This window comes from Suncus etruscus, chromosome 12 (genome assembly GCF_024139225.1).
Source record: "Suncus etruscus isolate mSunEtr1 chromosome 12, mSunEtr1.pri.cur, whole genome shotgun sequence".
Taxonomy (NCBI): domain Eukaryota; kingdom Metazoa; phylum Chordata; class Mammalia; order Eulipotyphla; family Soricidae; genus Suncus; species Suncus etruscus.
In genome coordinates, this window is record NC_064859.1 from 62225982 (window position 1) to 62252773 (window position 26792).

At 45.3% G+C, this 26792-nt stretch overlaps 1 protein-coding gene and 1 pseudogene across 1 annotated transcript; one reads left to right on the top strand and one right to left on the bottom strand.

Moving 5' to 3' along the window:
* Nucleotides 1-19624: 19624 nt before the first annotated feature.
* Nucleotides 19625-20451, bottom strand: LOC126023994 (E3 ubiquitin-protein ligase RNF138-like; annotated as a pseudogene).
* Nucleotides 20450-26377, top strand: LOC126024239 (putative speedy protein E7). Its single transcript, XM_049784644.1, has 8 exons — nucleotides 20450-20564; nucleotides 21944-22084; nucleotides 23068-23193; nucleotides 23363-23560; nucleotides 25066-25124; nucleotides 25621-25706; nucleotides 26064-26238; nucleotides 26318-26377. The coding sequence occupies exons 1-8, from the start codon at nucleotides 20450-20452 to the stop codon at nucleotides 26375-26377; spliced, it is 960 nt and encodes a 319-aa protein (XP_049640601.1).
* Nucleotides 26378-26792: the final 415 nt, after the last annotated feature.

The following is a 26792-nucleotide window of genomic DNA, read 5'->3' on the forward strand; positions in this document are numbered from 1 at the left end:
GAATTAGGATTTCCTGCCCTCAAGAGTCTCTGGCAACACAGTCCTGAAACTCGCAGAAATTAGGCGAGTCTCCTCCACCAGCAGAGAACATAGCAACTAGAACACCATGGCCAAGTAGGGAGCAATAACACTGTGAGAAAGGTGCTTTCTTTGCATGTGACAGGCCCCAGTTTGATCCACCACACTGGTGAAGGGTCACTAAGGTCTGCCAGAAAAGACCCCTGAGTGCAAAGCCAGGAGTAATCTCCCTTAGCACCCCAGATGTAGTTTCTCAACAAAAATTGACACAAGGAAAACACAGCTCCCCAGGGAACATTAAAAAGCCCAAGAGCAGCCATTAAACTAGGGCCTAGTGAGCCTAGGAAGTAGTCCTTCAAGAGCAGACCCAAAGAAACCCTAGACTACAGAGTAAAGAGACCCCACAGGACAGTCCCCATAGAACAGGCTCCACAGAATAAACCTAAGGAATAGACTCAGAATGCCTACCGCAGCCAGCAAAGACATGAGACAAAGGGAAGAGGCAGAGAGAGGAATCAGAGTGAGGAGGAACTCAGGCCCTAAAGTGTAACTCTGCAGGCAGCATCTTCCCATTTACTGGTGCCTAAAGTCCAACAGGACTCTGGGAATTCTCACCTCCATATGGACATGAAGTGGAGCTTGTGGGAGACAGGCCTCTACCTGAAGGTGAATCTGCAAATCCTTAAATGGAGGGACTGGCCCAGAAACTGAGGACTTCTACACTCAAACTCACTATCCAAGTGGTTTTCTCTCTCTGTCCTGAAACAACAGGCTTTGTGTGCAGCAAGGCTTTGTATTTGAAGTTCATCTACCCCACAGGAAAGTGGGTGTCTGCTTCTTTCTCCCACAGCCACAGCCCCTCTACTAGGAAAACATGGCTATAGGGCTCAGCCGTCAGAAAAAGGTATAGGGGCACAAGGGAGCACATTTGTTGAAGGGTTTCTTAGCCTTCTGTGGGGAGAAACAAGTTTCTCTGGACAGTCTTCTAGATTCCAAGAAAATTTCTCATGGCTGCTGTCATTGTAGGCATAGTACTAGAGCCCTGGGCTCTCACAGTCCTATGTCATTGCAAGAGCATCAGGAAGACTGCCCAGTTTACAAGTTTACAAGGGATCACTCCTAGTTCTTCACTCCTGAAGAGAAAAGGCATAGATAACCTGGTATAAACCTGTGGTGTGCAAGCTTACCCCCTCGTGGTCTCTCTGGGCCCTCGGAAATAGCTGTTACCCATTCACTTTGAAGCTGCAGACACCACAAGTGAGTGAAGTTCTCCTGAGTCGCCTTTCAATGACCTGGAAAAGGCGACATGAAAGCTCTATCCCTGCAGGGTGGTGACTTAGAAGAGTCTTGAAAGAAAAATGGTCTCACAGGTCTCTGAAGATTCAACAAGGTAATTGAGGTACTTGCCTTCCCCTTTTCTGAGCTCCTTTTGTTTTGGAGGAAGCCTCTGTCTGACCCCCTTATGTGGCTGAGGAAAGTGAGGTGCTGCCTTTTGAACATTTCTCCATCTCAACGACTGTGGGACACACATCCTAACAGCCGCTTGCCACCTGCGAGGAGGTCTCTCTTCTCCTCGCCCTTTCTCTTGATTGGAGCATAACTAGAAATGCTGCTGCTGCATCCGACCACTCATCTTAGGTTGCGACTGGAGGCCAAGTTCTCAAATGCACAGAACTTCGAGTTCCACATTCAGGGCTCCGATGTCCTCCCGAATCAGTCCCAAGTCCCAGCCGGGTTTCTGTCCGCAGCTGCAAGAGACCCGAGAGAACTCCAGGCGGAGGGGAGACGCCAAGTGCAAGCTCCCTTTCCCTTGCCGGAGGAAGAGAGACAGCACCAGCGGGGGCGCCTAGACGGGCCGGAGGCTCCGGGGTGCAGGGGAGCCCGAGACCCCGGGCTCTGGAGAGCAGGGCTGCCCCAGCCAGGCAGAACAACGCTGCAGAGGGCAGGGCGCCCAGACGAGCAGGAAGCTCCGAGGAGAGGAGAGGAGAGAGAGGAGAGGAGAGGAGAGGAGAGGAGAGGAGAGGAGAGGAGAGGGGAGGGGAGGGGAGGGGAGGGGAGGGGAGGGGAGGGGAGGGGAGGAGAGGAGAGGAGAGGAGAGGAGAGGAGAGGAGAGGAGAGGAGAGGAGAGGAGAGGAGAGGAGAGGAGAGGAGAGGAGAGGAGAGGAGAGGAGAGGAGAGGAGAGGAGAGGAGAGGAGAGGAGAGGAGAGGAGAGGAGAGGAGAGGAGAGGAGAGGAGAGGAGAGGAGAGGAGAGGAGAGAGAGGAGAGGAGAGGAGAGGAGAGGAGAGGAGAGGAGAGGAGAGGAGAGGAGAGGAGAGGAGAGGAGAGGAGAGGAGAGGAGAGGAGAGGAGAGGAGAGGAGAGGAGAGGAGAGGAGAGGAGAGGGGCTCCGGGCAAGCGGACAGGTGCAGCCGGGAAAGGATCGCCCGTCGCGGTCCGAAACCCGAGCGCAGCAGCCCCGACGGACGCGGCTCTACGGCAGAGGAGGGCTGAGCGCGACCCCCGCCTCGGGGCGGCCCGCAACGGCCATCTCCACCGGATCCGCACCGGCCGCCCCTGGGACGTTGGGCTGCCGCGAGGGCGTCAGGTCGGCAGCGGCGGGGGATCGGGCTGCGGCAGGGACGGAAAGGCACGGGACGGGACGGGAAGGGACGGGACAGGACGGGACACAGGGGCAGTCTCCCGGGGTGGGGAGGAGACAGGCCTGCGGGATGGACCAGGCAGGAGAGGAGTTGGGGCTGGTTGGGGGGCGGAGCTAGGAGTGGAGGCGTGGCCTGGACGGAGGCGTGGCTAGGAGCGGGATGGTCATTATTGTAGTATCCCTCCAGCTATCACATGTAAAATCAATCTTCAAGGTGAGGGAAGCTAGGAGTCTTGGTCTTCCCTCCAGTGGGGTGGGCTTTCAGCCATCACAAGGCACCTCTCCTCTGACCTGAGCCCTTCCAAAGAGGAAGCAGAAAGAGATGCCCTCCAGGTCCGCATCTTCCAAGCTGAACCTGAGCAAACAAAAAAAGGAGAGTCCAGAAGGAGAGATTCAGGGAGGTCAAGGCAGGTATGTGAGTTCAGATTTCCCACTGCTTTAATCCCACATGAAGAATTGGCAATGATTGAACTTGTCACTTGTCCTCATGAGGAAGGTCCAGTTGGGGCAGAGGATAACGTCAAAGGGTGGTCCTTGGTTGTCCATGTCCACGTCATGTCATGCTCATAAGACATCTTGCTACTTCAGCCAGCCAGAAGAACCTGTCCCTTGCTCCTAAAAGAGTTCCCAAAGCTGAAATCCAGGAGAAAGCAAAAGAGAGGAAGAACATATGGACCATCAATCATTCCGAGGGTACAAAGCTGTGTATGACCAAGCAGTGGGGCTCCAGTTACTGTCCTGAAGACCTGGAAGTCTTCTACCAACTTCTCAGTATGTGTTCTGAGCTGACAGAGAACTTGGAGTCTTCCTAAAAGGAGAACTTCATGGAAGTGGAATAGCCTCTATCTCACACCTCACTCCCTTCAGGCTCTCAGTAGAGCCACTGCTGGCTCTCCCATGGTGACTAGGAAGACATATTCTTGGAGAACAGTAGAAATGAGTTCCCACTAGAGGGATAAGTAATTTCAGAACTTACAAGGGTGCACCTTCTGCCCATGAGACAGTCATTCACCTTCTCCAGCTAGATAGGAGAGATCAGACATTTAAGGGCATCATTGACTTTGCTTGGTCCTGTGAGCTCAAGGAAGTAAGAGACTCATACACAACTTGGAGAGAAATAAGTTGCTCTCAGCCTGAGACAAATGAAGAGAAGGGAAAGATTTATCTATTGATACGGGCTGTGAGCAAGAATAACCGAACTTCATAAAGTGGCACATTCAGCAAAGGACTTACTGAGATGTCAGGAGCAGAGGCAGGACTAAATGGTGAGAGGTTTATATCCTGTAGCCACCTTTTGCTATCTATGTTTCATTTGAAATGAGTGAGATACTTTCAAACTTCAGTTCCTCTCTCACTAACCATATTCAATTGCTCAGTAGGCACCCTGGCAAATGGTGGCCATATCAGACATTAAGCATGCTGAACATTGACATCATTAGAAAAACTTCTAAGGCATAGTGCTCCCTGGAAGGACAGCTCTCTGGAGAACGGCAGGGAGGATATAATGCTCTACCACCTTTCCACACTTTCTGTTTGTGCCAAGGTGACATCCTGGCAAAGGAGGGCAAATCAACTGAGCTGGGGTGGACTGAAATTAATAGCCTTCAGGCTCCAGTTGCAAATGAGACTTTTCAGGGGAAGGAGGTCAAGTCATTGTCTTCACAGTATTAGAAGGCTCTAGAAATGGTGGTGGGTGGGAGAACAGAATGCTCCAGGCCCTAAAGGCTCCAAACTCACCATGACCCACCAAGTGAGCTCAAAAATTAGATGGGGCCCAGAAGAGCCTGAGTATGAGCTTACAGACACTTCAGCCAATCCTAGCTCTGGCTTTGAGACTAATTGGTTTTTTGTTTGTTTGGTTGGTTATTGGTTTTTAGAACACACCCAGTTATACTCAGTGGTTACTCCTGGCTATAGGCTCAGACTTGGGAGACCACATGGGACACCTAGGGATTGAACCATGGTCTGTTCTAGGTCAGTGCGTGCAAGGCAAATATCCTGCTTGCGCCACTGCTCTGGCCTCGATACAAATTGGTTTTACTAGGGTTCTCTCTATGCTAAAATGCCATGATCACTTCCCATCAAGATGAAGAGATAAGTCACCATAAAATCTGTTGTACACAGTTGAAATTGACTGTGCTGGTCAATGGAAGGAGTGACAGTTGTCAATGACAGGAAACTTAAGAGCCCTCCAGAAGGTAATGGGGTCCCCTCTGCATTCGAGAGGCAAGGAAGTGTTCCAGTTTTCTTCTGCCATCGGAAACAACCCCAGTTTTAATGCTCACTGACTGGAGAGGTTGCTGCTCCCACTCACTCATCTCTCCTTCCTTCCTTACAGAGGATCCCATCATCCAGAGCTTTTTAGAAATCGAAATTTTCCTCAAAGAGTCTGACAAAGCACTGCCAGCAGCACAATTGAGGCATCAAGAGGTCTTAAAGTCTCTCACACACACAAACAACATAAAGAGGGTAATATTTCTTTCCGGGCAGGAGAAGGGTCATGAAGGCCCGTTTGCTGTAGGGAAAGAAGAAAGCACAAACAGCAGTTATCCTCTGTCCTGTGTCCACCTTGGCCTTCCTCTCAGCTCATCTGCACATGTCAAAAGTTCCTGAGATACTCAGAAATCTCATAGCCTTGAATATGGGAAGGTCCTAAGGCCTTTCGAGCACATTTCTCTCTTCATCCTTTACCTTTAGTCAGCCTGTACCTTCTCGCCATGGTGGAACTTCTAGAACTCTCTCCCTCAACCCACCCTCATCAACTCAGCCATCCCCATCTCCTCACAATATCTGCTCTCCGAATAGTGAAACTTTTAGAATTCTTCCTCTTTTCACCCTTCAGCCAGCCCCTGTCTCCTCACAGTACCTGCTCTCCATGGTGGAGGAGTATTTTAGCCGTGTTGGGATGTCTGGACACCTGTACAACAGGATCCACTTCTTTCTAGCCCAGTGAGTGCCTCCGCTGGAATAATGCCTGGTGGTGGTGGTGGTGGTGGTGGTGGTGGTGAGGGTTCAGGGTTGGTTGTGGGTTGAGAATGGAAAATTATGTCTCAGGAAATGGAAACACCTGATAGGAAACAACACTTGTTGCCCAGGGCATGAGTGGCCTGCAGGAGGACCCTGAGCCTAGCAATGGCAGGTAGTGAGATGCTTGGTCTGGCTGGGCATAGCATGGATCCTGATGATTTCTTCACCTCAGGTATTGTGTAGGGGGTTTTCTTGACCCTCTATCTAGAATGGAGTGTTTCAGGCTGCTCTTGTGGGTCTCTGTGGCCTCAACCTGGGTCCCACCAAGGCATGAGTCCCTGATGAGGCAGGAACAAGCAGCTCAATTCCTGTGCAGCTACATTGCCTCTGAAATGGAGCAGGACGACCCCACCTCCCAGTGCATTATCCTCCAGTCCCTGCTGGGCAGGGAGCATGTGGATAAGCTCTCCAAGAAATTTCTCAAGCTGAGGATGGAGTTCTTCCAGGCCATGGAATACTGGGCCTGGGTCACCCCAGAGCTCTGTGAGGTGGTAAGTGGGGTGCCCGTGAAGTGATAGGGAATAGAGCTGGGATTCCTCCTGTGGGCCCTCACTCCACTGCTTCCCTTTCAGATCCAGGCTCAGAACCCACAGCACTGGGTCTGGAGTCGGGTGCGCCAGTGCAACCCCTAGCTTCCCAGGAATGGAGCCAGAGCTGTCAGTGGTCCAGGTGATTGGGTGCACCTCTCTGGGTCCCTGGGCTGGAGGCCAGGAGAAAGAAACTTTGTTCTGCCCAGAAAGGGTCAGAGCATGGAAAGTTTCTGCAGTGCAAAGTTGTAGTCCCAAGGTGTGGAAAGGAATGGGGGAGAGGGAGAGGGAAGGAGAGAGAGAGAGAGAGAGAGAGAGAGAGAGAGAGAAAGGGAGGGAGAGAGAGAAAGGGAGAGAGAGGGGGAAAGAAAGGGAGAGGGAGGGAGGGGGAGAGAAAGAGGAGAGAGGGAGGAAGAGAGAGAGGAGAGAGATGGAGAGAGTGAGGGAGAGAGATAGAGGGAGAGAATGAGGGAGAGATAGAGGGAGAGAGTGAGGGAGAGAGATAGAGGGAGAGAGTGAGGGAGAGAGATAGAGGGAGAGAGGGGGAGAGGGAGGGAGAGAGAGAGTGGAGAGAGGTGAGAGAGGAGAGAGAGGAGAGGGAGAGAGAAGGAGAGAGAAGGGGAGAGGGAGAGGGGAAAAGATAGAGAGGGGGGAAAAGAGAGGTGAGAGAAGGGGGAAGAGAGAGGGAACAGAGGGGGAGAGAAGTGGTGGGGAGAGAGGGGGAGAGAGACGGGAAGAGAGAGGGGGGAAGAGAGAGGGGGGAAGAGAGAGGGGGGAAGAGAGAGACGGGAAGAGAGAGGGGGGAAGAGAGAGGGGTATGAGAGGGGAGAAGACAGAGGGGACAAAGAGAGAGGGGGGGAGAGAGGGGAGAGAGGGGGGAGAGAGGGGGAGGGAGAAAGGGGGGAGAGAGAGGGAGGGGGAAGAGAGGGAGAGAGACCAAGTATCTTTTGATTCCTGGCTGAAGTGTGAATTGGCCAGTACCAGGGGTTTTCTGAGTGAGACAGGGAGATAGAAATTTTCCAGCCAGTGCAAGAAGGCAGGAGGGTGGGGACAGATTCTTGACCTGAGTTTAAGGGAGAGTAGAATATGAAGAGTAGGTACAGTGCAGGCATCATCTCACTGATGCTTTATCTCCAGCCCCCTTGGGCTGGCTTGCATTGCTTGGTAACTAACCTGAGTCATCTCCATCAGTCCAAGTTTTTCTTACTAGAGCCTATGTCACAGGGAGGATGTCCAAGAAGCGTGTCCAGGTCCAACTGTCATTACAGTGGGAGCATCGAAGGGGCGTGTCCATAACCAGCTGCCACCACATCAACAGAAAGTAATGACCCCTGTCTCTAAGAGATCCCGTACCCTCAGTTCCTCCTGACCAACTCAGTTCTGGAGCCATATACTATGCAATCCAGAATCCCAATTAGCCTAACTACTGTTCTTTCTTGAAAAACTCTTGGGGACGGTAGTTGCTATTATTAAAATTTCTTTTTTTTTTTTTTTTTTTTTTTTTTACTTTTTTTTTTTTTTTTTTTTTTGGTTTTTGGGCCACACCCGGTAACGCTCAGGGGTTACTCCTGGCTATGCGCTCAGAAGTCGCTCCTGGCTTGGGGGACCATATGGGACGCCGGGGGATCGAACCGAGGTCTGTCCAAGGCTAGCGCAGGCAAGGCAGGCACCTTACCTCTTGCGCCACCGCCCGGCCCCTTATTAAAATTTCTTAAGGGTTTTGGTCTGAGTTGAAATTTTGGATAGTTTAAGCCTGGCACTGTAATTTATGTGAATTAAACTAAAGGAGTCATTTATTATACACAACAGCATCAACTTTAAATAGGCTAGAGGAGTTGGAGTAATAGCTCAGTGATACGGTGCTTACCTGCATGCCACCAAATTTGTTTCAATCCCCAGCTTCAAGGGATTGAAATAATCAGGAATATTTCCAGAGTGCTGAACCAGGAGTAACCGCTGGGCATCACTGGTGTTAGTAAAAACAAACAAGAATCCAGAGGGTGGATCCTTAACTTGTATGCAGTTGATCCATGTTTGATCACTGGTACCCCAGATCCTACTAGGGGAAATCCCTGAGCACAATTATCCCTGAACACCACAGCTTATGACTTAACAATGCCTTTCCTCACCCTCCCTGCCACACCCAGGTTTTTAAACATAGCCAAAAGGATAAGACTGAGGTTCTCCTTTCTGGAAAAGAGATAGCAGAAGCTCTGGGAAGGAAGGGAAATTAGTGCCAGGAGTTCTACTCTCACCTTCGGAGTTCTACTCTCACCTTCCTGTCTCTGCTCACAGGTCCTTCCCAACTGGATTCCCACCCTGACACACCCCAGACCCCAGCCAACAAGGTATCTGGGGCCTCTTGTATAAGCACCTGCCTTCAGCTGGCCCATCCAATCTGCCTTCACATGATTTGTTTCATAGTTTTTCTACTTTTGTTTTTGTTTTTGTTTTTGGGTCACACCTGGCAGCGCTCAGGGGTTACTCCTGGCTCTATGCTCAGAAAACGCTGCTGGCAGGCTCGGGGGACCATATGGGCTGCCAGAATTCGAACCACTGACCTTCTGTATGCAAGGCAAACGCTTTACCTACTTGCTTTCTCTCTGGCCCTAGTTTTTCTTTCTTTTTTTTATTGTTGATAAATATTTTCTACCAAAAGGAAAGTCTTTCCAGGCTGCTTTACCATGCCAATTCTGTGGTATAGAGAAAAATCCTTACATCTTCACCGGTTGCTAAAAATAAGCTTGTGTTGGTAGGTAGGTTTATGCCACTACCCCCAAAGGAGAGTCATATTCAGATCTCAATACCAAGGGAACAAAAACTCGGGCACAGAATCTATGAATCTTGGGGTGAGGTGGGGCAGAAAGGATCAGAAGCAAAGATCAGCCTCCTGCAGGGACTGGCTCAAGTCTGTCTGTGCCAGGTGGGTAGTGGTGACTCAGGTGGGGGGAACAGGCTTAAAGTTGGGAGGCCCAAAGACCACACACACTGCAGAAACAAAAGCCAGAACAGGACAAAAGGAAGATTGGGTTTAGAATCAGAGTCACTGCACCCAGTGGACGTCAATAGACAGGATTGCTCAGGAACCTGAACAGAAAGGAAAGAAGCGCCACAGGAGAAATCCCTTTAGTAGGTCACAGAGGGATGGTCTCCTACAGCTGGGAGCATTTCATGGCTGCCTGTTTGTATCCCATACAGGTAAAGATCATGGCTCAGCTCTCCCCAGCCTCCCCCAGGCAAACCCAGGGGTATTTTCTTACCTGTCCCCAAAAGTGAATAGAGTTGGAAGCTGGAGATAAAGGGCCAGTGGTGAGGACACCCCATTGACACATGCAGCTCCTCCCAGGGAACCGGTGATGCCTTTAACTGAGAAGTGGCCAGAGTAATGGGGTACACATACTGGCAACCTGACTTTGGGGTGAATAGACTTTTCAAATGAAGGGAATATCTCAAGGCTCAGGTGCCAGGGTTAGCTAGGCATCTACTCACAGTGGTTCTGAATGAGTCCTGCTTCCATGCCTCGATGCTTGCTTGAAGCTCTTTGCAGTGATGTGTTGGTCTGCAGATCCCATGACAGAGAGAGAAGCGTGTGGAACAGAAAGGAAAAGCAGGGTCACAGGAGAAATTCCTTCAACACCCCTCACACACACACCCAGAAAAATACTTGGTCATTTGGTCACAGTAGGCTTGTCTTCTGTAGCTAGGAGCATTCCATGGCTGCCTATTGGAGTTACCATACAGGGAAGGATCCTGGCTCAGCTCTCCCCAGCCTTCCCTGGGCCCAACCAGGGTGTGTTCTTAACCTGAAGGAAACAGAGTTGGAAGCAGGGTGTAGAGGAAGCAGTTTTGAGGACACCCGTTGATATATCTAGCTCCATCCGCGGTATGGGAGATACCTTCACCTGGAGTGGGGGGTGGGGCCGAATCATCATTCTGTTACACAGAATGTAACCATAGTTACACAGACTGGCACCCCGGCTTTGGAGTGAATAGACATTTCAAACGAAGAGGTATTTCAACTCTCAGAGGCAGGGTTGAGCTAGTCAGCGGAACACAGTATCTTCTGAAAGAGACCCTACTCCACACCGAGGTGCTTGCTTTACATTCTTGCAGTGATGAGATAGTCAGCAGATCCCATGGTAAATCAGAACCCTATAGAGCCTATAAATAACACCGTGGACATGGCTGAATATGTCAAAGCGATGCACTCCTGTCAGGCCTAGAAAATAGCACACTGCAGATTGTCATTGCTGGACTTAAATCATGACTGACTTTCTCTTGGGGTCAGAAGTACAGGGGACAACAAGGCAATTGTGCTGATTGCAGCCAACACAAGATTAATTCCTGACATGAGAAGGGGACCCCTGAGCACCTCCAGGCTGGCTTCTTGTGCTTCTTGAGCTCCAAATACCAACTCCTGTACCTGTTCCATGTAATGCCTTGGGTATTCCTCTCATGTGTCAGATCTTGGATATGGGATGAACCTCCAATTCAAAGGAAAAAGTCAACTGGCTTCAAGATGTAACTCAAAAAGCACAATGATTGGGCCAGAGAGATAGAATGGAGGTGTGGCATTTGCCTTGCATGTAGAAAATGGTGGTTCGACTCCCAGCATCCCATATGGTCCCTCTGGCCTGCGAAGAGTGATTTCTGAGCGAAGAGCCAGGAGTGACCCCTGAGAACTGCCGAGTGTGACCCAAAAACCAAAACATATAAACAAACAAAAAAAATTAAAAATCAGCCTTCCTCAGTCTTCTTTTGGGTTCCATTGCCATCATTGTTCATCTGCTCTTTGTAGCCAGCCAGGTTGGTGCCAGGAAGGGAATAGGGAGCCTCATTCTTTCATCCCTTCAACCAAACACAAAAGGGACTGTCTTTGTGAGTCTTTCTCAGCATCATTCCTGATATCATTCCTGCTCCTCTGGCTCCTCCCTTTCTGGGCGTGTCGACTTACCTTCATGGAAGGCTTCGGGGAAGGCGGACAGTCTGCAGATGAGCCACACACAGGATGAAATCAGGCCGAACATGCAGCACAGCACAGAAGAGAGGCAGATAGGGGTGCTGGCATCGGAGTTCCAGCAGAGTTCAGTCTCGTGTGCAGTTCTTATATCTCAACCTTAACCGCCTGCGTGTTAGAGACTGAGCCTACTAGAACACTGTTAGGATAATAAATATGGATGTTAGTTCTACATTTTTATACTATTGTTTTCTTTGGGGAAATTTGTGTTGAGGTTATAAAGCGTCTCTATCATTTCTTGCAATTGGCATATGAGTCTATACTTGCCTCAAAATATGGAAGCTGAGAAATTTGGAGTTGTTTAGAACAATATTTGGCAGTGTTCAGGGAATCCACTTATTTTCTGTGCAATGGGCTCACTCCCTTTAAAGCTCAGGAGATGTTATATGGTTGGAGGAATCAAACTGGTTTTGACTGAAATTAGGGCAGAGGCTATAATCGTGTATCATATTTTTGGGCAAAAAAGTTAAGATACTTTATGTATGATTCTGAACATAGTTATAGAAAGTCACAATTATAGACAGTTATAGACAGTTAAGAGACCTGTCACAATTATCTACATTAGTTTGTTATAGATGAGATGATCCTTTTTAACTATGTGGATGTAACATTTCAATTTGAGGGCATTAAAACAATTGATTAAAGACAGGATAAAGCTCAGAGTGGAGGCCATGCAAGAGGAGGCCCCAATGTTTGGGCCAGGGCATTAACTTCCTCCCCATGGCCTCTCACTGGTTGATTGTGGTGAGGTCATCATGACCAGAATTCTGGAATCCTCTGATGCCAAGTGCTCAGCTACAGTTAGTGTACTTCTCACAAGATGTTGAGGCTGTACTCTGTACCTGAGGATCAAGACCTTGATGGTCACAAGCTGTTATTGAGGTAGGAATAACCAACCACAAGAGGGACTAGGAGTCAACATGGGCAACTGGTAGAAGAAAATAAAAGGATGTAGAGGAGGAAAGCAAATAACAACAACTCTCCCAGAAAAATGGACTGTCTGAGCCTTAAGAGACTTAGGATCCATGAGCAGAGTGGGGAGAATTTAGAAGGACACACGTCCCATTAACAAGAAGAACTATCTGCTGAGGGGAGTAGGTGTTGGATACCACTTCAACTAACTAGCTGTGAACATTATGTCCATATTTCTGGAAGTCTTGAATGTCCATAATTTGCTAGTGGTTCCCAGTAATATTTAGGGTAAATATGATAAAGAGTATGGAAAGTCATTCACTTTAACATGGATGGAAAGTATGATTGCAATTTGCTCATCAGACTCAGGTTCTAGTTAGGTTGCCAAGGTGTTGGAACACATTCTCCACCAATTCTAGTAATTCTTCCCTCTAGTATACACTGAATAAATTATCAACCTTACTTCATGGCTTATTATTATGATTAACATGATTACAAAATTAATCCCCATTCAAGTGTGAGTAACTGAAGGTACACTCAAGCATCACCACTTCAAGGAGATCATTGATAGTGACTGATCAATAGCTGACCCTCGATCATTATTAATAACATTACCTTCCTCATTAGTAAATATTGTCTCAGGAAGTAGGTTAAACAGAAACAATACAGTATCATCAGATATCTACTTTTGATTTTGAACACAGAAAAAATGGATTGTTCTGGGTTCCACTTGAAGAGGCTCAGACATGGCCAGAGCCACCAAGGCCCAATCAAGCAGCAGCACAAAAGAAGTGCATGCACAAAAGTGAAGGCAGGTACGTAGGATGGTCCGTCCCCAACATGTAGTCTCTGAATGATAATGGTGGTCCGAAATCACTTCCTCTCCTGCATTTTGAGACGTGGCCTGTTCAGAGTGAGCTAGAGAGGCCTCTATTATGCTCCCTAGGGACAGTATTGTCAACTTCTAATGAAGGAATTTCATATGTGTCTTTCTAGAAGTGTCCTTGTGTCAGAAAGACTCATGCAAAGAAGCTCAATAGAGCAGTGTTTTCCTGGCAAAGAAAGGTTAATGTCAACTGAATTCCCACCTCCTATCAAAGCACTGCACTCATCAGGGATGCTCAATATTCACTTACCCCTCAATTATCAGAAACACAACCCTGAAGGTGAGGGAAGCCAGGATCCTTGGGTTCTCCTGGAGTGGGATGGGCTTTGAGCCATCAAAAGGCACCCCTCTTCTGTTCTACAGCACCTCCAAAAAGGAAGCATCAAGAGATGGCCTCCAGTTCTGCATCTTTTAATGCTGAACCTGAGCATAAAATCAAAAGGAGATGAAAGGAGAGACCCAAGGAGGTTAAGACAGGTATGAGTCCAGGCCTCCTGCTGTTTGAGCCCAAATGAAGTGTTAGTAATATCTGAGCTTAAAACCTTGTTCTCAGGAGGCAGGTTGAGTGGGGGCAAGAGGTCATGTCAAGGAGTGGTCCTGTGTTGCTATGTTCATGGTCACGTCATGCTCATGAGATAATGTGCTACTTCAGGTAGCCAGAAGAACTGGTCCCCAGCGCCCAAGGCCACCTCCCTTAAAGAACTCCCAAAGCTGGAATCCAGGAGGAGCAAACAAAAAAGTGGAATGTATGGACCATAAATCACTCTTGAGGAAACAAAGATGTGGATGAGCAAGCCGAAGAGCTCCATTTACAATCCTGAAGACCTGGAAGCTTCCTTCTGATTTCTGGGTGTGTGATCTGAGCTGAAGAGGCCTTGGAGACCTCCTAAAAGGAGAATGTCATGGGAGCGGAATAACTGGTATTTCACTCCCCACTCTTGTTAGCTTCTCAGCAGAGCCATTGATGGTTCTCTCATGTTGTGTTGGTAGATATTTTCATGGAGGTTGGGGGTAGGAAAGGTGACTCCCAATAGAGAGATCAGTATTTTCAGGATAAACCAAGGGTGAACCCTCTGTCTCTGAGAACCACTCATTCACTACCTCCAGCTATTGATGAGAGATCAGAAACTTAAGTACCAGGTTGAGTTTGCTTTTCCTATGTGCTCACGAGAGTAAGAGAACCATACACAACATGTAGAGAAATCAGATGCTCTCAGCCGAGATAGTGAAGGAAACGATTTAGCTAGAGTTACAGGCTGTGAGCAAGCAGAGACCTTGATAAAGTGGTACACTCATCAAAGGTCTTGCTGAGATGTCAGAAGTAGAGGCAGGACTAAGTATGTGAGTTACATACTTTAGCCACATAACAAAGTCATGTGAGTGAAATGAGTGAAATAAACTTTCAAACTTTATTTCCAGTCCATTAGTCACATTCAATGCTCAGTATACATCCTGGCAAACAATCATCATTTGGGACAGCATGCACGTTGAACATTGACATCATTAGGAAAACTTCCAGTGGACAGTGCTCCCTGAAGCCCAGTTCCTGGGAGAAAGGCAGGGAGGATAAAATGTTCCTCCACACTCCCACTTTTATGCTGTGCCAAGGTCACTCTCCTGGAAAAGGACGTCAAATCACTGAGCTGGGTTGACTGAAGCTATGGGCCTCCAGGCCACAACTCCAATGGCAAAGGAGTTTTATCAGGGAAAGAAAGTCGGGTCATTGTCTTCTCAGAGTGAGAAGACCCAGGAAAAGGTGGTGGATGGGAGAAGATGCTACTGCTGTAATCAACCAAACTGGCAGAATTTGTCTCTGAAGTAGCATGTTTTTATCTGAGAACCAAGAACTATTTTGTGTTGGGAAGGTCACTGTCACCCCTACCAGCAACATGTATGCCACTGAGAAACAGCACAGAATATAGCAGACACAAGGCCCTCTTATATCCAGAGACTTCAAGAAGGAGAAAGGGCTTTGAGGGTGTGGGTTGGGCTTCCCATCTTCTGCTTGTGTTCTGCTCTCATCTCCCTGTCTTTTTGCTCACAGCTCCTGCCTGCACCAGACACTTGGCAAGATGAGACACAGGGTCCAGAGAAACCTGATGTTGGTGTTCTATGGTTCTGTTCATTTGCCTTTTCATTATTTTTCATTGTTTTATTATTTTATTTTTAATAAAATGTTATTTGTAACCAAAAGGAAAATCTTTCCAGGCTGCATTACCATGCCTTGCCCAGCTCTCTTGAAGAGAAAAATCCTTAGATCTTCCCCAGTTACTGAAAATAATGTGATGGGGTTGTCAGGGGAGTCAGGTTTATACCACTGCCCTCAAAAGAAAGTCAAATTCAGGTCTTGATATCAAGAACTAAAACTCAATCTCTGATGTTTAAGGCAGCTAGGGCTAGGCTGGAGCAGCTGTACACATAAACAGTATTTAAGCCATCAAGGACAGTGGATACCGGAGTCAGCAATTTGTGACACCAGGAAAAGAGGCTGAATCCAGCCCATTTATGCAATCACAGAGCAGGGTTTTTATACATTTCCTTTTAGCGAGTTTCTGAAATAGCAAGGAAGAAGGGAGTGCTCAATAGTTTACATAGCAGGAAAAGATCTGTGGCATCTGTGAGGTATAGATAATCATTAAACATTCTATAGAATTCATTGACATTTTCAATACAATGTTTATAATACGTATTTATCTTTAACAGAGACATCTCTTATTTTTGGCCTAGGACTGAATAGCACGATAATTTCCCAAAGTCTGCTGAATCAGCTTATGGCTTGAATGTCCAGTTCTTATTTTCCAGGGTGTGTGTGTGTGTGTGTGTGTGTGTGTGTGTGTGTGTGTGTGTTTGTCTGTCTGTCTGTCTGTCTGTCTTTTGTGTGGCTGTTTACTGCATACCTAATGCGAGTTTTGTTTTGATGCAAAGATTATATTTACAACCAAGTGGCCATGACCCTGGGCCAGATACTCTGATTCTTCAGTACTTTTCACATTCTTAGCTCCTATAGCATTCCTATACTATTAGGAAGGTCTGGAAGACTAGACCTCAGCAAATCATTCTTAGTTGCTGGTCTTGGCTTTTTTTTGTTCTTTCTTTGTTTTTGTTTTTTGTTTTGTTTTGTTTTGTTTTTTGTATTTTGTTGTTACAGCTTCGTTGGTTTTTATTTCTCTTGTGTTGTTTTGCTATCTTCCCTCCCCTTTCCCCCTTTCTTCTTCTTCTTTTTTATTTATTTATTTATTTATTTATTTATTTTTGGTTTTTTGGGCCACACCCATTTGATACTCACGGGTTACTCTTGGCTAAACACTCAGAACTTTCCTCTGGCTTGGTGGGGATCATATGGGACACCAGGGGATCAAACCGCAATCCTTCCTTGGCTAGCGCTTGCAAGGCAGACACCTTACCTCTAGTGCCACCTTGCTGGCCTCTGCATTTCTTATATTTCCAATAGAACCACATTACTGAAACACTTCTTGCTCAGCCTCATCATTTGAGAAGGAAATATGGTAGGTACCAGGACTAGAGTGTCGATATGAACATTTAGTGGGAAAAAATGCTCAGACTTGAATAACAAAATCAACAACAGAATGGATACCCAATCTACAACAAGCTGTACAGGTGGGGAGCATTTATAGTAGCATCCTGGGTGGGTAAATGAGGGAGAAGTGGGATGCATGCTTGGAAAAGGGATGGAGAGAGGACAACAGTGGTGGTGAGAATTCCCCTTATTCATTATCACTATGTCCCTTAAATATTACTGTAAAAATTTGCAACTCACTTTGGCCACAATAGTGAACTATGTCTCTCCTTTAACATTGTAAAGGCTAGAATTTGATGCTATTTCTGTGGATGTCACCCAAAATATCCCTAATGAACATATCTACCTTTGACTTGAATTTCTGTCCCAGAGAAATGGGACAGTGGGAGCTAAGCAAAAAACAGATTTTCCATGGTATAAAATTAAATTTAGTAGCTTTTCATCTTGAAGAGGCAACTTCAAATATATTTTTTATGACTTGGTTTCTAGGAAGACATGATGGTTTTTGTTTCATGATTTCTTTGCTCACATCCAGCAGAGCTCAGAATTGCTTCAGCCAGGTTCTACACTTGGAGAGAACTCCCTGGGACTTGGAAGACCCTGAATGGTGCTGGGGCTTGAACCTGGGTCTGTCACATACAAGGCAAGCTCTCTGCCCACTGTACTCTTGCTCTACCATTACCACTGTGATTTTACATCCCATTGAGCTTAAAAATGCAAAGTCCTAACAGGCAATCTAGAATTCATTTTTGGTTTTGGAATATGCATTGCTGTACATATAGAGCTTCAAATAGTTCTTAGGTTTCACAGAAAGAGGAAATTTTGGAACTGTTATCTTCAGTGCTCTGTAAATGTGTTTATTCAGGAGATGCCAGGTTGTTACCATCTTGCATTTCTTAAACCAATGAAGAGTGCTTAGCCATCCCCAAAAAAATAAGAGAAGAATTACACTTGGTTGGATTTGCTACATAAGAGATACCCCATAGCCAGTCTCCCTATATTTCCCATTATCTCCTCAAATAAATTTTCTTTTGTTATAAATATTTATTTAAACACTGTGATTACAAATATGATTGTAATTGGGTTTCAGTCATTAAATAACATTCCCCTTCACCAGTGCAAAATCCCCATCACCAATGTCCCAAATATCCTTTCTCCCCTGTACACGAAACAGGCTTTTTCTACTTCCCTTATTCTCAAATAAAAATTTTTTAGAAGAAAACCATCTTTAATTAAAAAATAAAGCATATAAAGCAATACATCTCAAGTAAGACTGTTTAACAACATAAAGTGGTTCGTTGAAGGAAATAGCCTAAATGATATAGTAAAATTATTAGACTATCAATCATTCTCCTCGCTCCTCCTTATCCAGACTTGGCTGTAAGCATCTTAAAACTAAGGCCTTCTTGTGAATTTAACTGTAAATCTGGAAAGCCTTTCCCAATTATTCCTAATACACTGGCAGAAGGGGGAGAAACTTAAACCATTCCATTCTGAGGTGTTTCCAAAAAGCAAGTAAAGTTTTTTCTTTATGAAAAAGCTTATTTTGAAATACATATGAGTATTAATCATATCTGAGGAATTATAAAACTTCAAATCACAAGATGATATGGTATACAATTTTACCTCAAAGTAGTTCTCAAATTCCAGAATGGTTTAACTCTACATACTAGACGTATTAAACTTTCAAAGTATACTAAAGTTATTGCTTTTTTTTTTCAAATGGAAAAATACATGGTCATCTCTTTTTTAGAGCTCATTAAACAGCTATTCTTACAATTACAACAAGTAACTGCAGAAAAAGTCTAAGCATATAGTAAACAATCACTCTTTTAGTTGACAGAATAACAAAGGCATATGCTCATTAAGATGTATGGCTTTTTTGGTGATTGCTATTACCCATAAAGGAAGTCATTACTGTTTGACTACAAAAAGGTCTTCACAAAACTCCACTTCAAAAATTAACATTATTTTATTAAATCAATTTTTAAAATGTTCACTGTATAAAAGTCAACAAGGGTTTTAACAAAGGCAAAGTATAACTCTTTTACAATATTTATATATTAGCAGCAAATTTTTGTCTGAGATTAACTCTTATGTTCCTAAAGAAAGCAAAATAAAAGTGTATTAGTATTGGAATGTCAGTTAATTCAATCTCTGTGATTTGGGCCTTCCAGTACAATTGTAATTAATATTAAGAACCAGTTTGACTAAAAAGTAGAGAAACAGTGGCAATTAGAATGTCTCACTACTTCACAGTCACACTTTCATAAGCACCATAGAGAGGTGTAGGGTGTATGTGTGTGTATACTAAATTTTTAGGGGTAATAGCAGTCAGCTAGACCACTTAGCACTTACATATCACATCCTAAGTATGTGGGGGACATATACATTTTAATCAAATCAGATAGACATTCAATCCCCACTTGCTTATTCATTTAAAAAAACCTTAATAGAAATTTGGTCCCATAACCTGACAAACAACATGCATACAAATGTGTGTCTCTACACAAAAGTATGTGTATATCAATATACATCTTTAAATTCTAATGAATTTCTAAAATAAGATGAGGCCAACTTTCTGATTTAAATATATAGAGAATACAATTTTTCCAACTGAAAGTTTCTAATATAAGTTTTATATTAGCAAATCAGATATGTTATCCATTGAAAATTCTGAGGACAAAGAACCCCTGCTATATTCAACTTAGAAACAAATACTTACCATATTGTAAGTTTCCTTTGGATTGTTTCACTTAGTATTTCAAGACTGTTTCTGTAATTCTAATAACTGGCTCAGATTTATCAGATCTATATCAATTACATGGTACAGATTTGCTATTGTGAAATTGCAACAAAATTTAAAGATAAATAAAGGAAAAATTCAATGTGTATTGTTACAAAATAAGGTACGAAGATTCCCTTTTCACCACTAATAAAATACAATCCTTTAGTGCTTTCAAGATGTCTTAATTCCTTTTAACTTTTTAAGGGAATGTTTTTAAAGGATCAACCTTTAACTTTTAATTAAACTAAAACAATAGAGTGAATTACTTTTATTAATATACAAATCCAGTTATCAAAAAATGACTTCATGTAGTCTTCCCCTTAAAGATGGCACTTGCAGGTACAAAGATGTGGAGATTTCTAGTTTTCAGATGTTTACTTGAAATGATTTTTCCACAGCAGTTTGATATTGGGTTTCCTCATCTAGCTCAAGATTCACAAATTCTCCATAATCAAACCGATGTCTCTGATTTAGATGACTAACCAAGTTTCTAGTAATCTGGCCAGGATCTCCCCAAGGAAGAGACACATAAATAGGACATGCCACAGGAACTATCTGAAATAGGTGATGATTGTTGCAGTGAACAGTAAACGCTGTCTGGTTAAATTTGATTCCTGACATAAGGGACACTTAAAGGTTGGATGTCCAGAACTTGTATTTTCTTGGTAAGTTTCTGTGTTATCGGATGTGGAAGTTTCACTCCTATTACTGTTCCCTACTGAATCTTGGCAGATCCGAAAATTTGGAATAATAGGAGAAGCACCATATTCATCTTGATACTTCTTACAAGATTTGTAATGATGTCTCATGCGATAGAATTTGATCTGCTTTGCACAGCACCTACAGCTACCAGAAAAGTTCCTCATGACATTTTCAAGGTCTAAGGACCGTTCAGGACATGCTCTCTCTCTTCTAGTCACATTTCCACGACAGAGGGGACAATGTATCCCACTGTCTCTCTTGCAGTCAGGAAACATTTTCTACAAAAATCGTGCTGGCAGGCCGCGGTCCGCACGGGCATCTTGAGCACCTCCTGGCACACCGGGCAGTAGAAGTCGTACTCGGTGTAGGCAGCGGCCACCGACACTTCCTTGGCCATGGTGCAGTCGGTGGGGCGGTTGCAGGATAAACATGTCCGGAGGCGAGGCGAGGTGAGGCGGCCGGAAGCAGAGCACCTGGCCGCTTCCGGCCGGCTGGCAGGCTGGCTGGCGGGCAGGTTTCCTGGCGGGCCCCTCAAATAAATTATCTAATGAATTTGGCCATCTTGTCCCCAGTCCTGAACTCTCAATGTTAACTGCCGAGTGCATGACCTGAACCTACTACAACAATGCTAGGAAATTAGATAATGGAGGTTAGTTCTGCATATATTGCTTTCTTTGGGGAAAATTGTGCTGAGGTTATTTAGGATTCCTATCATATCTTACAACTGGCATATGAGTCTAAAATTATATCAGAATATGGAAACTAAGACATTTGGGTTGTCTGGGACCATAGTCAAAGTGTTCCGGGCTTAATCTGATTTCTGTGCACTGGGGTCACTCTCTTTAGTGCTCAAGAGATGCTGTATGGTTGTAGGGATCAAATTGGGTTTGACTAAATGTAGGATAGATGCCATAATCGTGTATTATATCACTGGGCAAAAAAAGTTAAGATACTTTATGTCTGATACTGACCATAGGTATACACAGTCAGAAAGGCTATCAAAATTAAACCACGTTATAGTGACATAATTATACTAAAACTAGCATGACAATGTTAAAGAATGAGAGAAATAGAATGTCTCCAAAACAGGTACGGGTGGGGGAGTAGGGGGGTATTGGTGGTGGAAATTGGAATTGAAGGGGCATATTCTGTTTATAACTGAAAACGTAGTGCAATCATGCTTGTAATCATGGTGCTTAAATAAAGATTGTATATATATTAAAAATAAATATAAATAAATATAATGAATCAACTATAATTGTTATAGATTAGAATTAGTTGTTTCTTTAAACTATGTGGACAAAAACTTTAATTTGAGGTCATTACATGATCTGATTGAAAAACGAAGAAGCTTATAGTAGAAGCAATGCAAGAGGAGGATCCAGTGTTAGGCCAGGACACTCCCCCATGACCTCACATTGGTTCATTGTGGTGATGTCATCGTGACCAGAATTCTGGAATCCTATAATGCCAACTGCTTAGCGACAGTTAGTTTACTTCCCACAAGGTGGGGAAGCTGTACTTTGCACCTAAGGATCGAGACCTTGATGGTCACAAGCTCTTATTGAGGTAGGATGAACCACAAGAGGGACTCAGAGGGGACATGGGGAATTGGTAAAAGAAAATAAAAGTATATAGGGGAGGAAAGCCAATAAGGACAACTCTCCCAGAAAAATGGACTGTCTGAGCCTTCAGAGACTAAGGATCCAGGAGCACAGTGGGGAGAAGTGAGAGCACACATACCCCATTAACAAGAAGGATTGTCTGCTGAAGGGAGTAATGGCAATAGGCCTAAGAAGGTACTGGATACCACTTCAATCAGCTGGCTGGGTCCATTTGTTTATAGTCCTGGGGAGCTTGAGTGTCCATAATTTTATAATGGTTCCCAGTGATGTTTAGTGTGAAAGATGACAAAAAAGAGTATGAAAAGTCATCAGAGTCATCATACACATCCTGTGTCCAGTTGCTCTTGCCCAGCCCCAAGCTTCCTGTGATGGAAAGTATTATTGAAGTTTGCTCATCGGACTCAGGTACTAGTTAGGCTCCCAAGGTGTTGGAACCCACTGTCCACCAATTCAAGTCACTGTTTCCCCTTGTATACACCGGAAAAAGGATTAACCTTACTTCATGGCTTATTATCATGATTAACATGATTGCAAAATTAATCCCCATTCCAGTGTGAGTAACTGAAATTACACTGAAACATCTTCAAGGAGATCGTTGATAGTGTACTGATCAATAGCTGAAACATACTATTTCAAGGAGATCATTGATAGTGTACTGATCAATAGCTGAAACATACTATTTCAAGGAGATCATTGATAGTGTACTGATCAATAGCTGACCCTTGATCATTATTAATAACATTACCTTCCTCATTAGTAAATATTGTGTCAGGAAGTAGTTTAAAGAGAAACAGCACAATACATTCAGAGATCCACATTTGATTTTGAATACAGAGAATGGATCGTTCTGAGCCACACTTGAAGAAGCTCAGACATGGCCAGAGAGAACAGGGCTCAACCAATCGGCAGGAGAAAAGAAGTGCATGCACAAAGGGGAAGGCAGGTATGTGGGGTGTTATGTCCTCCAACTGTGGTCTCTGAATGAATGAAGGTGGTAGTCCATAATCACTTCCTACTTCCTGTCCGGCACTTAGGACTTGACTGTCCAGAATAAGCCAGAGAGGCCTCTATTATGCTCCCTTGGGACACTATTGACAACTTCTATTGAGGGAACTTTATATGCATATTCTTAGAAGTGTCCTGGGCACAGAAAGCCCCATGCAAAGAAGCCAAGAAGAGCAGTGTTTCCCTACCAAAGAAAGGTAAATGGCAACTGAAATTTGTCCCTATTGCAAAAAAAATGGAATCATAGGGAATGGTCATTATTCTATCATCCCTCCAGCTATCATATGCACAACCCTCAAGGTGAGGGAAACCAGGATCCTTAGTGCTTCCTGGAGTGGGATGGGCATACAACTATCACAAGGCACCCCTCCTCTGTCCTATAGCACCTTCAAAAAGGAAGCACCAGGAGATGGCCTCTAGTTCAGCAACTTCTATTGCTGAACCTGAGAGGAAAATCAAAAGGAGGAGAGGCAAGAAGGAAAGGCTCTTAACCAAGGAGGTTAAGACAGGTATGAGTCCAGGATTCCCAAATTTTAAACCCCAAATCAAATGTCAGCAATGTCTGAGCTTATTGTTTCATGAAGCAGGTACAGTGGGGCAAATGGTTATGTCAAGGGATAGCCCTGGGTTGCCATGTACATGGTCATGTCTTTCTTATGAGATAACATGCTACTTTAGCCAGCCAGAAGAGCCTGACAGCTGTTGCGAATGCCACCTCCATCAAGGAGCCCTCAATACTGGAACCCAGGAGGAAGCAAACAAAGAAGAGTAATGAATGGACCATCAATTACTCAGAGAACAGAAAGCTGTGGATGAGCAAGCGGAGAAGCTCCAGTTACCGTCCTGAAGACCTGGAAGCCTTCTTCCGACTTCTAGGTGTGTGTTCTGAGCTGCAGAGAACTAGGAGTCACCCTAAAAGGAGAATTTCATGGAAGTGGAATAGCTTCTATCTCACCCTCCACTCCCTTCAGGCTCTCAGCAGAGCCACTGTTGGTTTTCCTATGGTGCCCAGAAAGACATATTCTTGGCAACAGGCAGAAACAAGTCCCCAATAGAGGGATCAGTATGTTCAGGACTTAGCAAGAGGGTACCTTCTGGCTATGAGACACAGTCATTCACCTTCTCTAGCTAGAGATGAAAGAAAAGATTTAAGGGCTTCATTGAGCTTGCATTGTTCTGTGACTTAAGGAAGTAAGACACTCATACACAACTTGGAGAGCAATAAGTTGCTCTCAGCCAGAGACAAATGTAGAGATGGGATAGATTTAGCTAGAAATAGGAGCTGTGAGCAAGGGGAGCACAACTTGACAAAGTGGCATATTCACCAAAGGACTGACTGAAATGTCAGGAGCAGAGGCAGGACTAAATGGTGAGAGGTATATATATATATATATATATATATATATATATATACACTGTGGCCACCTTTTGCTATGTTTCATTTGAAATGTTTGAGATACTTTCAACCTCAGTTTCTGTCTCAATAGACACATTCAAATGTTCAGGAGGCATCCTGGCAAATGGTGCCCATATCAGACAACAAGCACATTGTACATTGACACTATTAGGGAAACTTCTAGAGCACAGTGCTCCCTGGAGGGCCAGCTCCCTGGAGAAGGGCAGGGAGGATGAAATGCTCTACCAGCCTTCCATACTTTCTGCTTCTGCCAAGGTGACTCTTCTGGCAAAGGAGGGCAAATCACCTGAGCTGGGGTGGAGTGAAAGTAATTGCCTCCAGGCTCTGATTGCAAATGAGTCTTTTCAGGGGAAGGTGAGGTCATTATCTTCACAGAGTTAGAAGACTCTAGAAATGGTGGTGGGTGGGAGAAGCCAGAATGCCCAGTGCCCCACAGGCCCCAAACTCTCCATGACCTACCAGGTGAGCTCAAGGATTAGATGGGGCCCAGCAGAATCTGAGTGAGGGCTTACAGACAACTCAGCAAGCCACATCTCAGCTATGGTTTGAGACCCATTCCTTTTTTTTTTTTTTTTCCTATTGATTTTTGTTTTTAATGACACCCAGTTATACTCGGGATACTCCTGACTGTGGCCTCGAAATCGCTCCTAGCTTGGGGAACCACATGGGACACATGGGGATCAAACTGTGGTCTGTCCTAGGTCAGTGCCTGCAAGTCAATTCCCTACCACTGTACCACCACTCTGGCACTGATACTCAGTGGTTTTACTTGGGTTCTCTCTATGCCATTAATGCCATGATCACCTCCCATCAGGTGGAAGTGTTAAGGGTCACTATAAAATCTGTTGTACACAGTTTAAATTGACTGTTCTGTCAATGGGAGGAGTGACAACCCCAGTTTCAGTGTTCACTGACTGGAGAGGTTGCTGCTCCTGTACATTCATCCCTCCTTCCTTCCTTACAGAGGATTCCATCATCCAGAGATTTTTGGAAGACGACAATTACTTCAAAGGGTCTGACAAGGTACTGCCAGCATTCAAGTTGAGGCATCAAGGGGTCTTAAAGTCTCTCACACACACAGACACAGATACAGAGGATAATATTTCTTTCTGGGCAGGAGAAGGCCCATGAAGGCCTGCTTTCAGTAGGAAAAGAAGAAAGCCCAAACAGCAGTTATCCTCTGTCCTATGTCCACCTTAGCCTTCCTCTCAGCTCATTTGAACATGTCAAAAGTTCCTGAGATACTCAGAAATCCCATGGCCTTGAACACTGGAAGGTCCTAAGGCCTTAGAGTACATTTTTCTCTTCATCCTTCACCACCTTCAGCCAGCCAGTCTCTTCACAATACCTTCTCTCCATGGTGCTGGAACTTTCAGAATATTCTCGCTCCCTCCACCCATTATCACTCTCAGCCAGCCCCATCTCCTCACAGTATCTGCTCTCTGTTATAGTGAAACTTTTAGAATAGTCTCCCTCTCTCCACTCTTCAACCCCTCAGCCAGCCCCTCTCTCCTCACAGTATCTGCTCTCCATGTTGGTGGAATATTTTGGCCGAGTTGGACTGCCTGGACACCTCTACAATAGGATCCACTTCTTTCTGGCCCTGTGAGTGTCTTCACTGGGATAATGCATGGCGGGGTGTTTCAGGGGTGATTGTGGCTTGAGAAAGGAAAATTATGTCTCAGGAAATGGAAACACTTGAAAGGAAACAATACTTGTGAGTGGCCTGAGGGAGGAACCCCCAGCCTAGCAATGGCAGGTAGTAAGGTGCTTGATCTGGCTAGGGTCAGCATGGGGTCTGGTGGTTTCTGAACCCCAGGGACTGTTTAGGGAGTTTCCGTGGCCCTCTCTCTAAATGCAGTGCCTCAGGCTGCTCTTGTGTGTCTCTGTGGGCTCAAACTGGGTCCCACCAAGGCATGAGTCCCTGATGAGGTGGGAACAAGCAGCTCAATTCCTGTGCAGCTACATTGCCTCTGAAATGGAGGAGGCCGACCCTACCTCCCAGTGGATCATCCTCCAGTCCCTGCTGGGCAGGGAGAACATGGATAAACTCCGCAAGGAGTTTCTCAAGCTGAGGATGGAGTTCTTCCAGGCCATGGAATACCGAGCCTGGGTCAGCCCAGAGCTCTGTGAGGAGGTGAGTGGGTGCCAGTGGAATGATAGGGAAGAGAGCTTGGATTCCTCCTGTGGGCCCTCACTCCATGTTTCCCTTTCAGATCCAGGCCCAGAACCCACAGCACTGGGTCTGGAGGCGGGTGCGCCAGTGCACCCCCTAGATTCCCAGGAATGGAGTCAGAGCTGTCAGTGATCCAGGTGATTGGGTGCACCTCTCTGGGTCCCTGAGCTAGTGGATAAGAGAAAAAGAACTTTGTTCTATCTCAGAAAGGGTCAAAGCATGGAAAAGTCTTGCAAAGCAGAGGTATAGTCCCAAGGATGGGAGATGAAGGGGAAAGTGGCGGAAAGAAAGAGGGACGGAGGGAGATGATAGATAGATAGATAGATGATAGATAGATAGATAGATAGATAGATAGATAGATAGATAGATAGATAGATAGATAAATTTGTAGGTAGGTAGTATGTACGTAGGTAGGTAGGTAGGTAGGTAGGTAGGTAGGTAGGTAGGTAGAAACCAAGTTCTGCCTGAAGTGTGAGTTGGCCAGTGCCCAGGGGTTTTTGAGTGAGAGAGGGAGA

Coding starts and splice junctions, on each gene's coding strand:
- LOC126024239 (XM_049784644.1), top strand. CDS start 20,450: ATGGTGCAGTCGGTGGGGCGGTTGCAGGATAAACATGTCCGGAGGCGA. Junction 20,565..21,943: donor GCTGGCAGGCTGGCTGGCGG/GCAGGTTTCCTG, acceptor AATGGTTCCCAG/TGATGTTTAGTGTGAAAGAT. Junction 23,561..25,065: donor AGCCTTCTTCCGACTTCTAG/GTGTGTGTTCTG, acceptor CCTTCCTTACAG/AGGATTCCATCATCCAGAGA.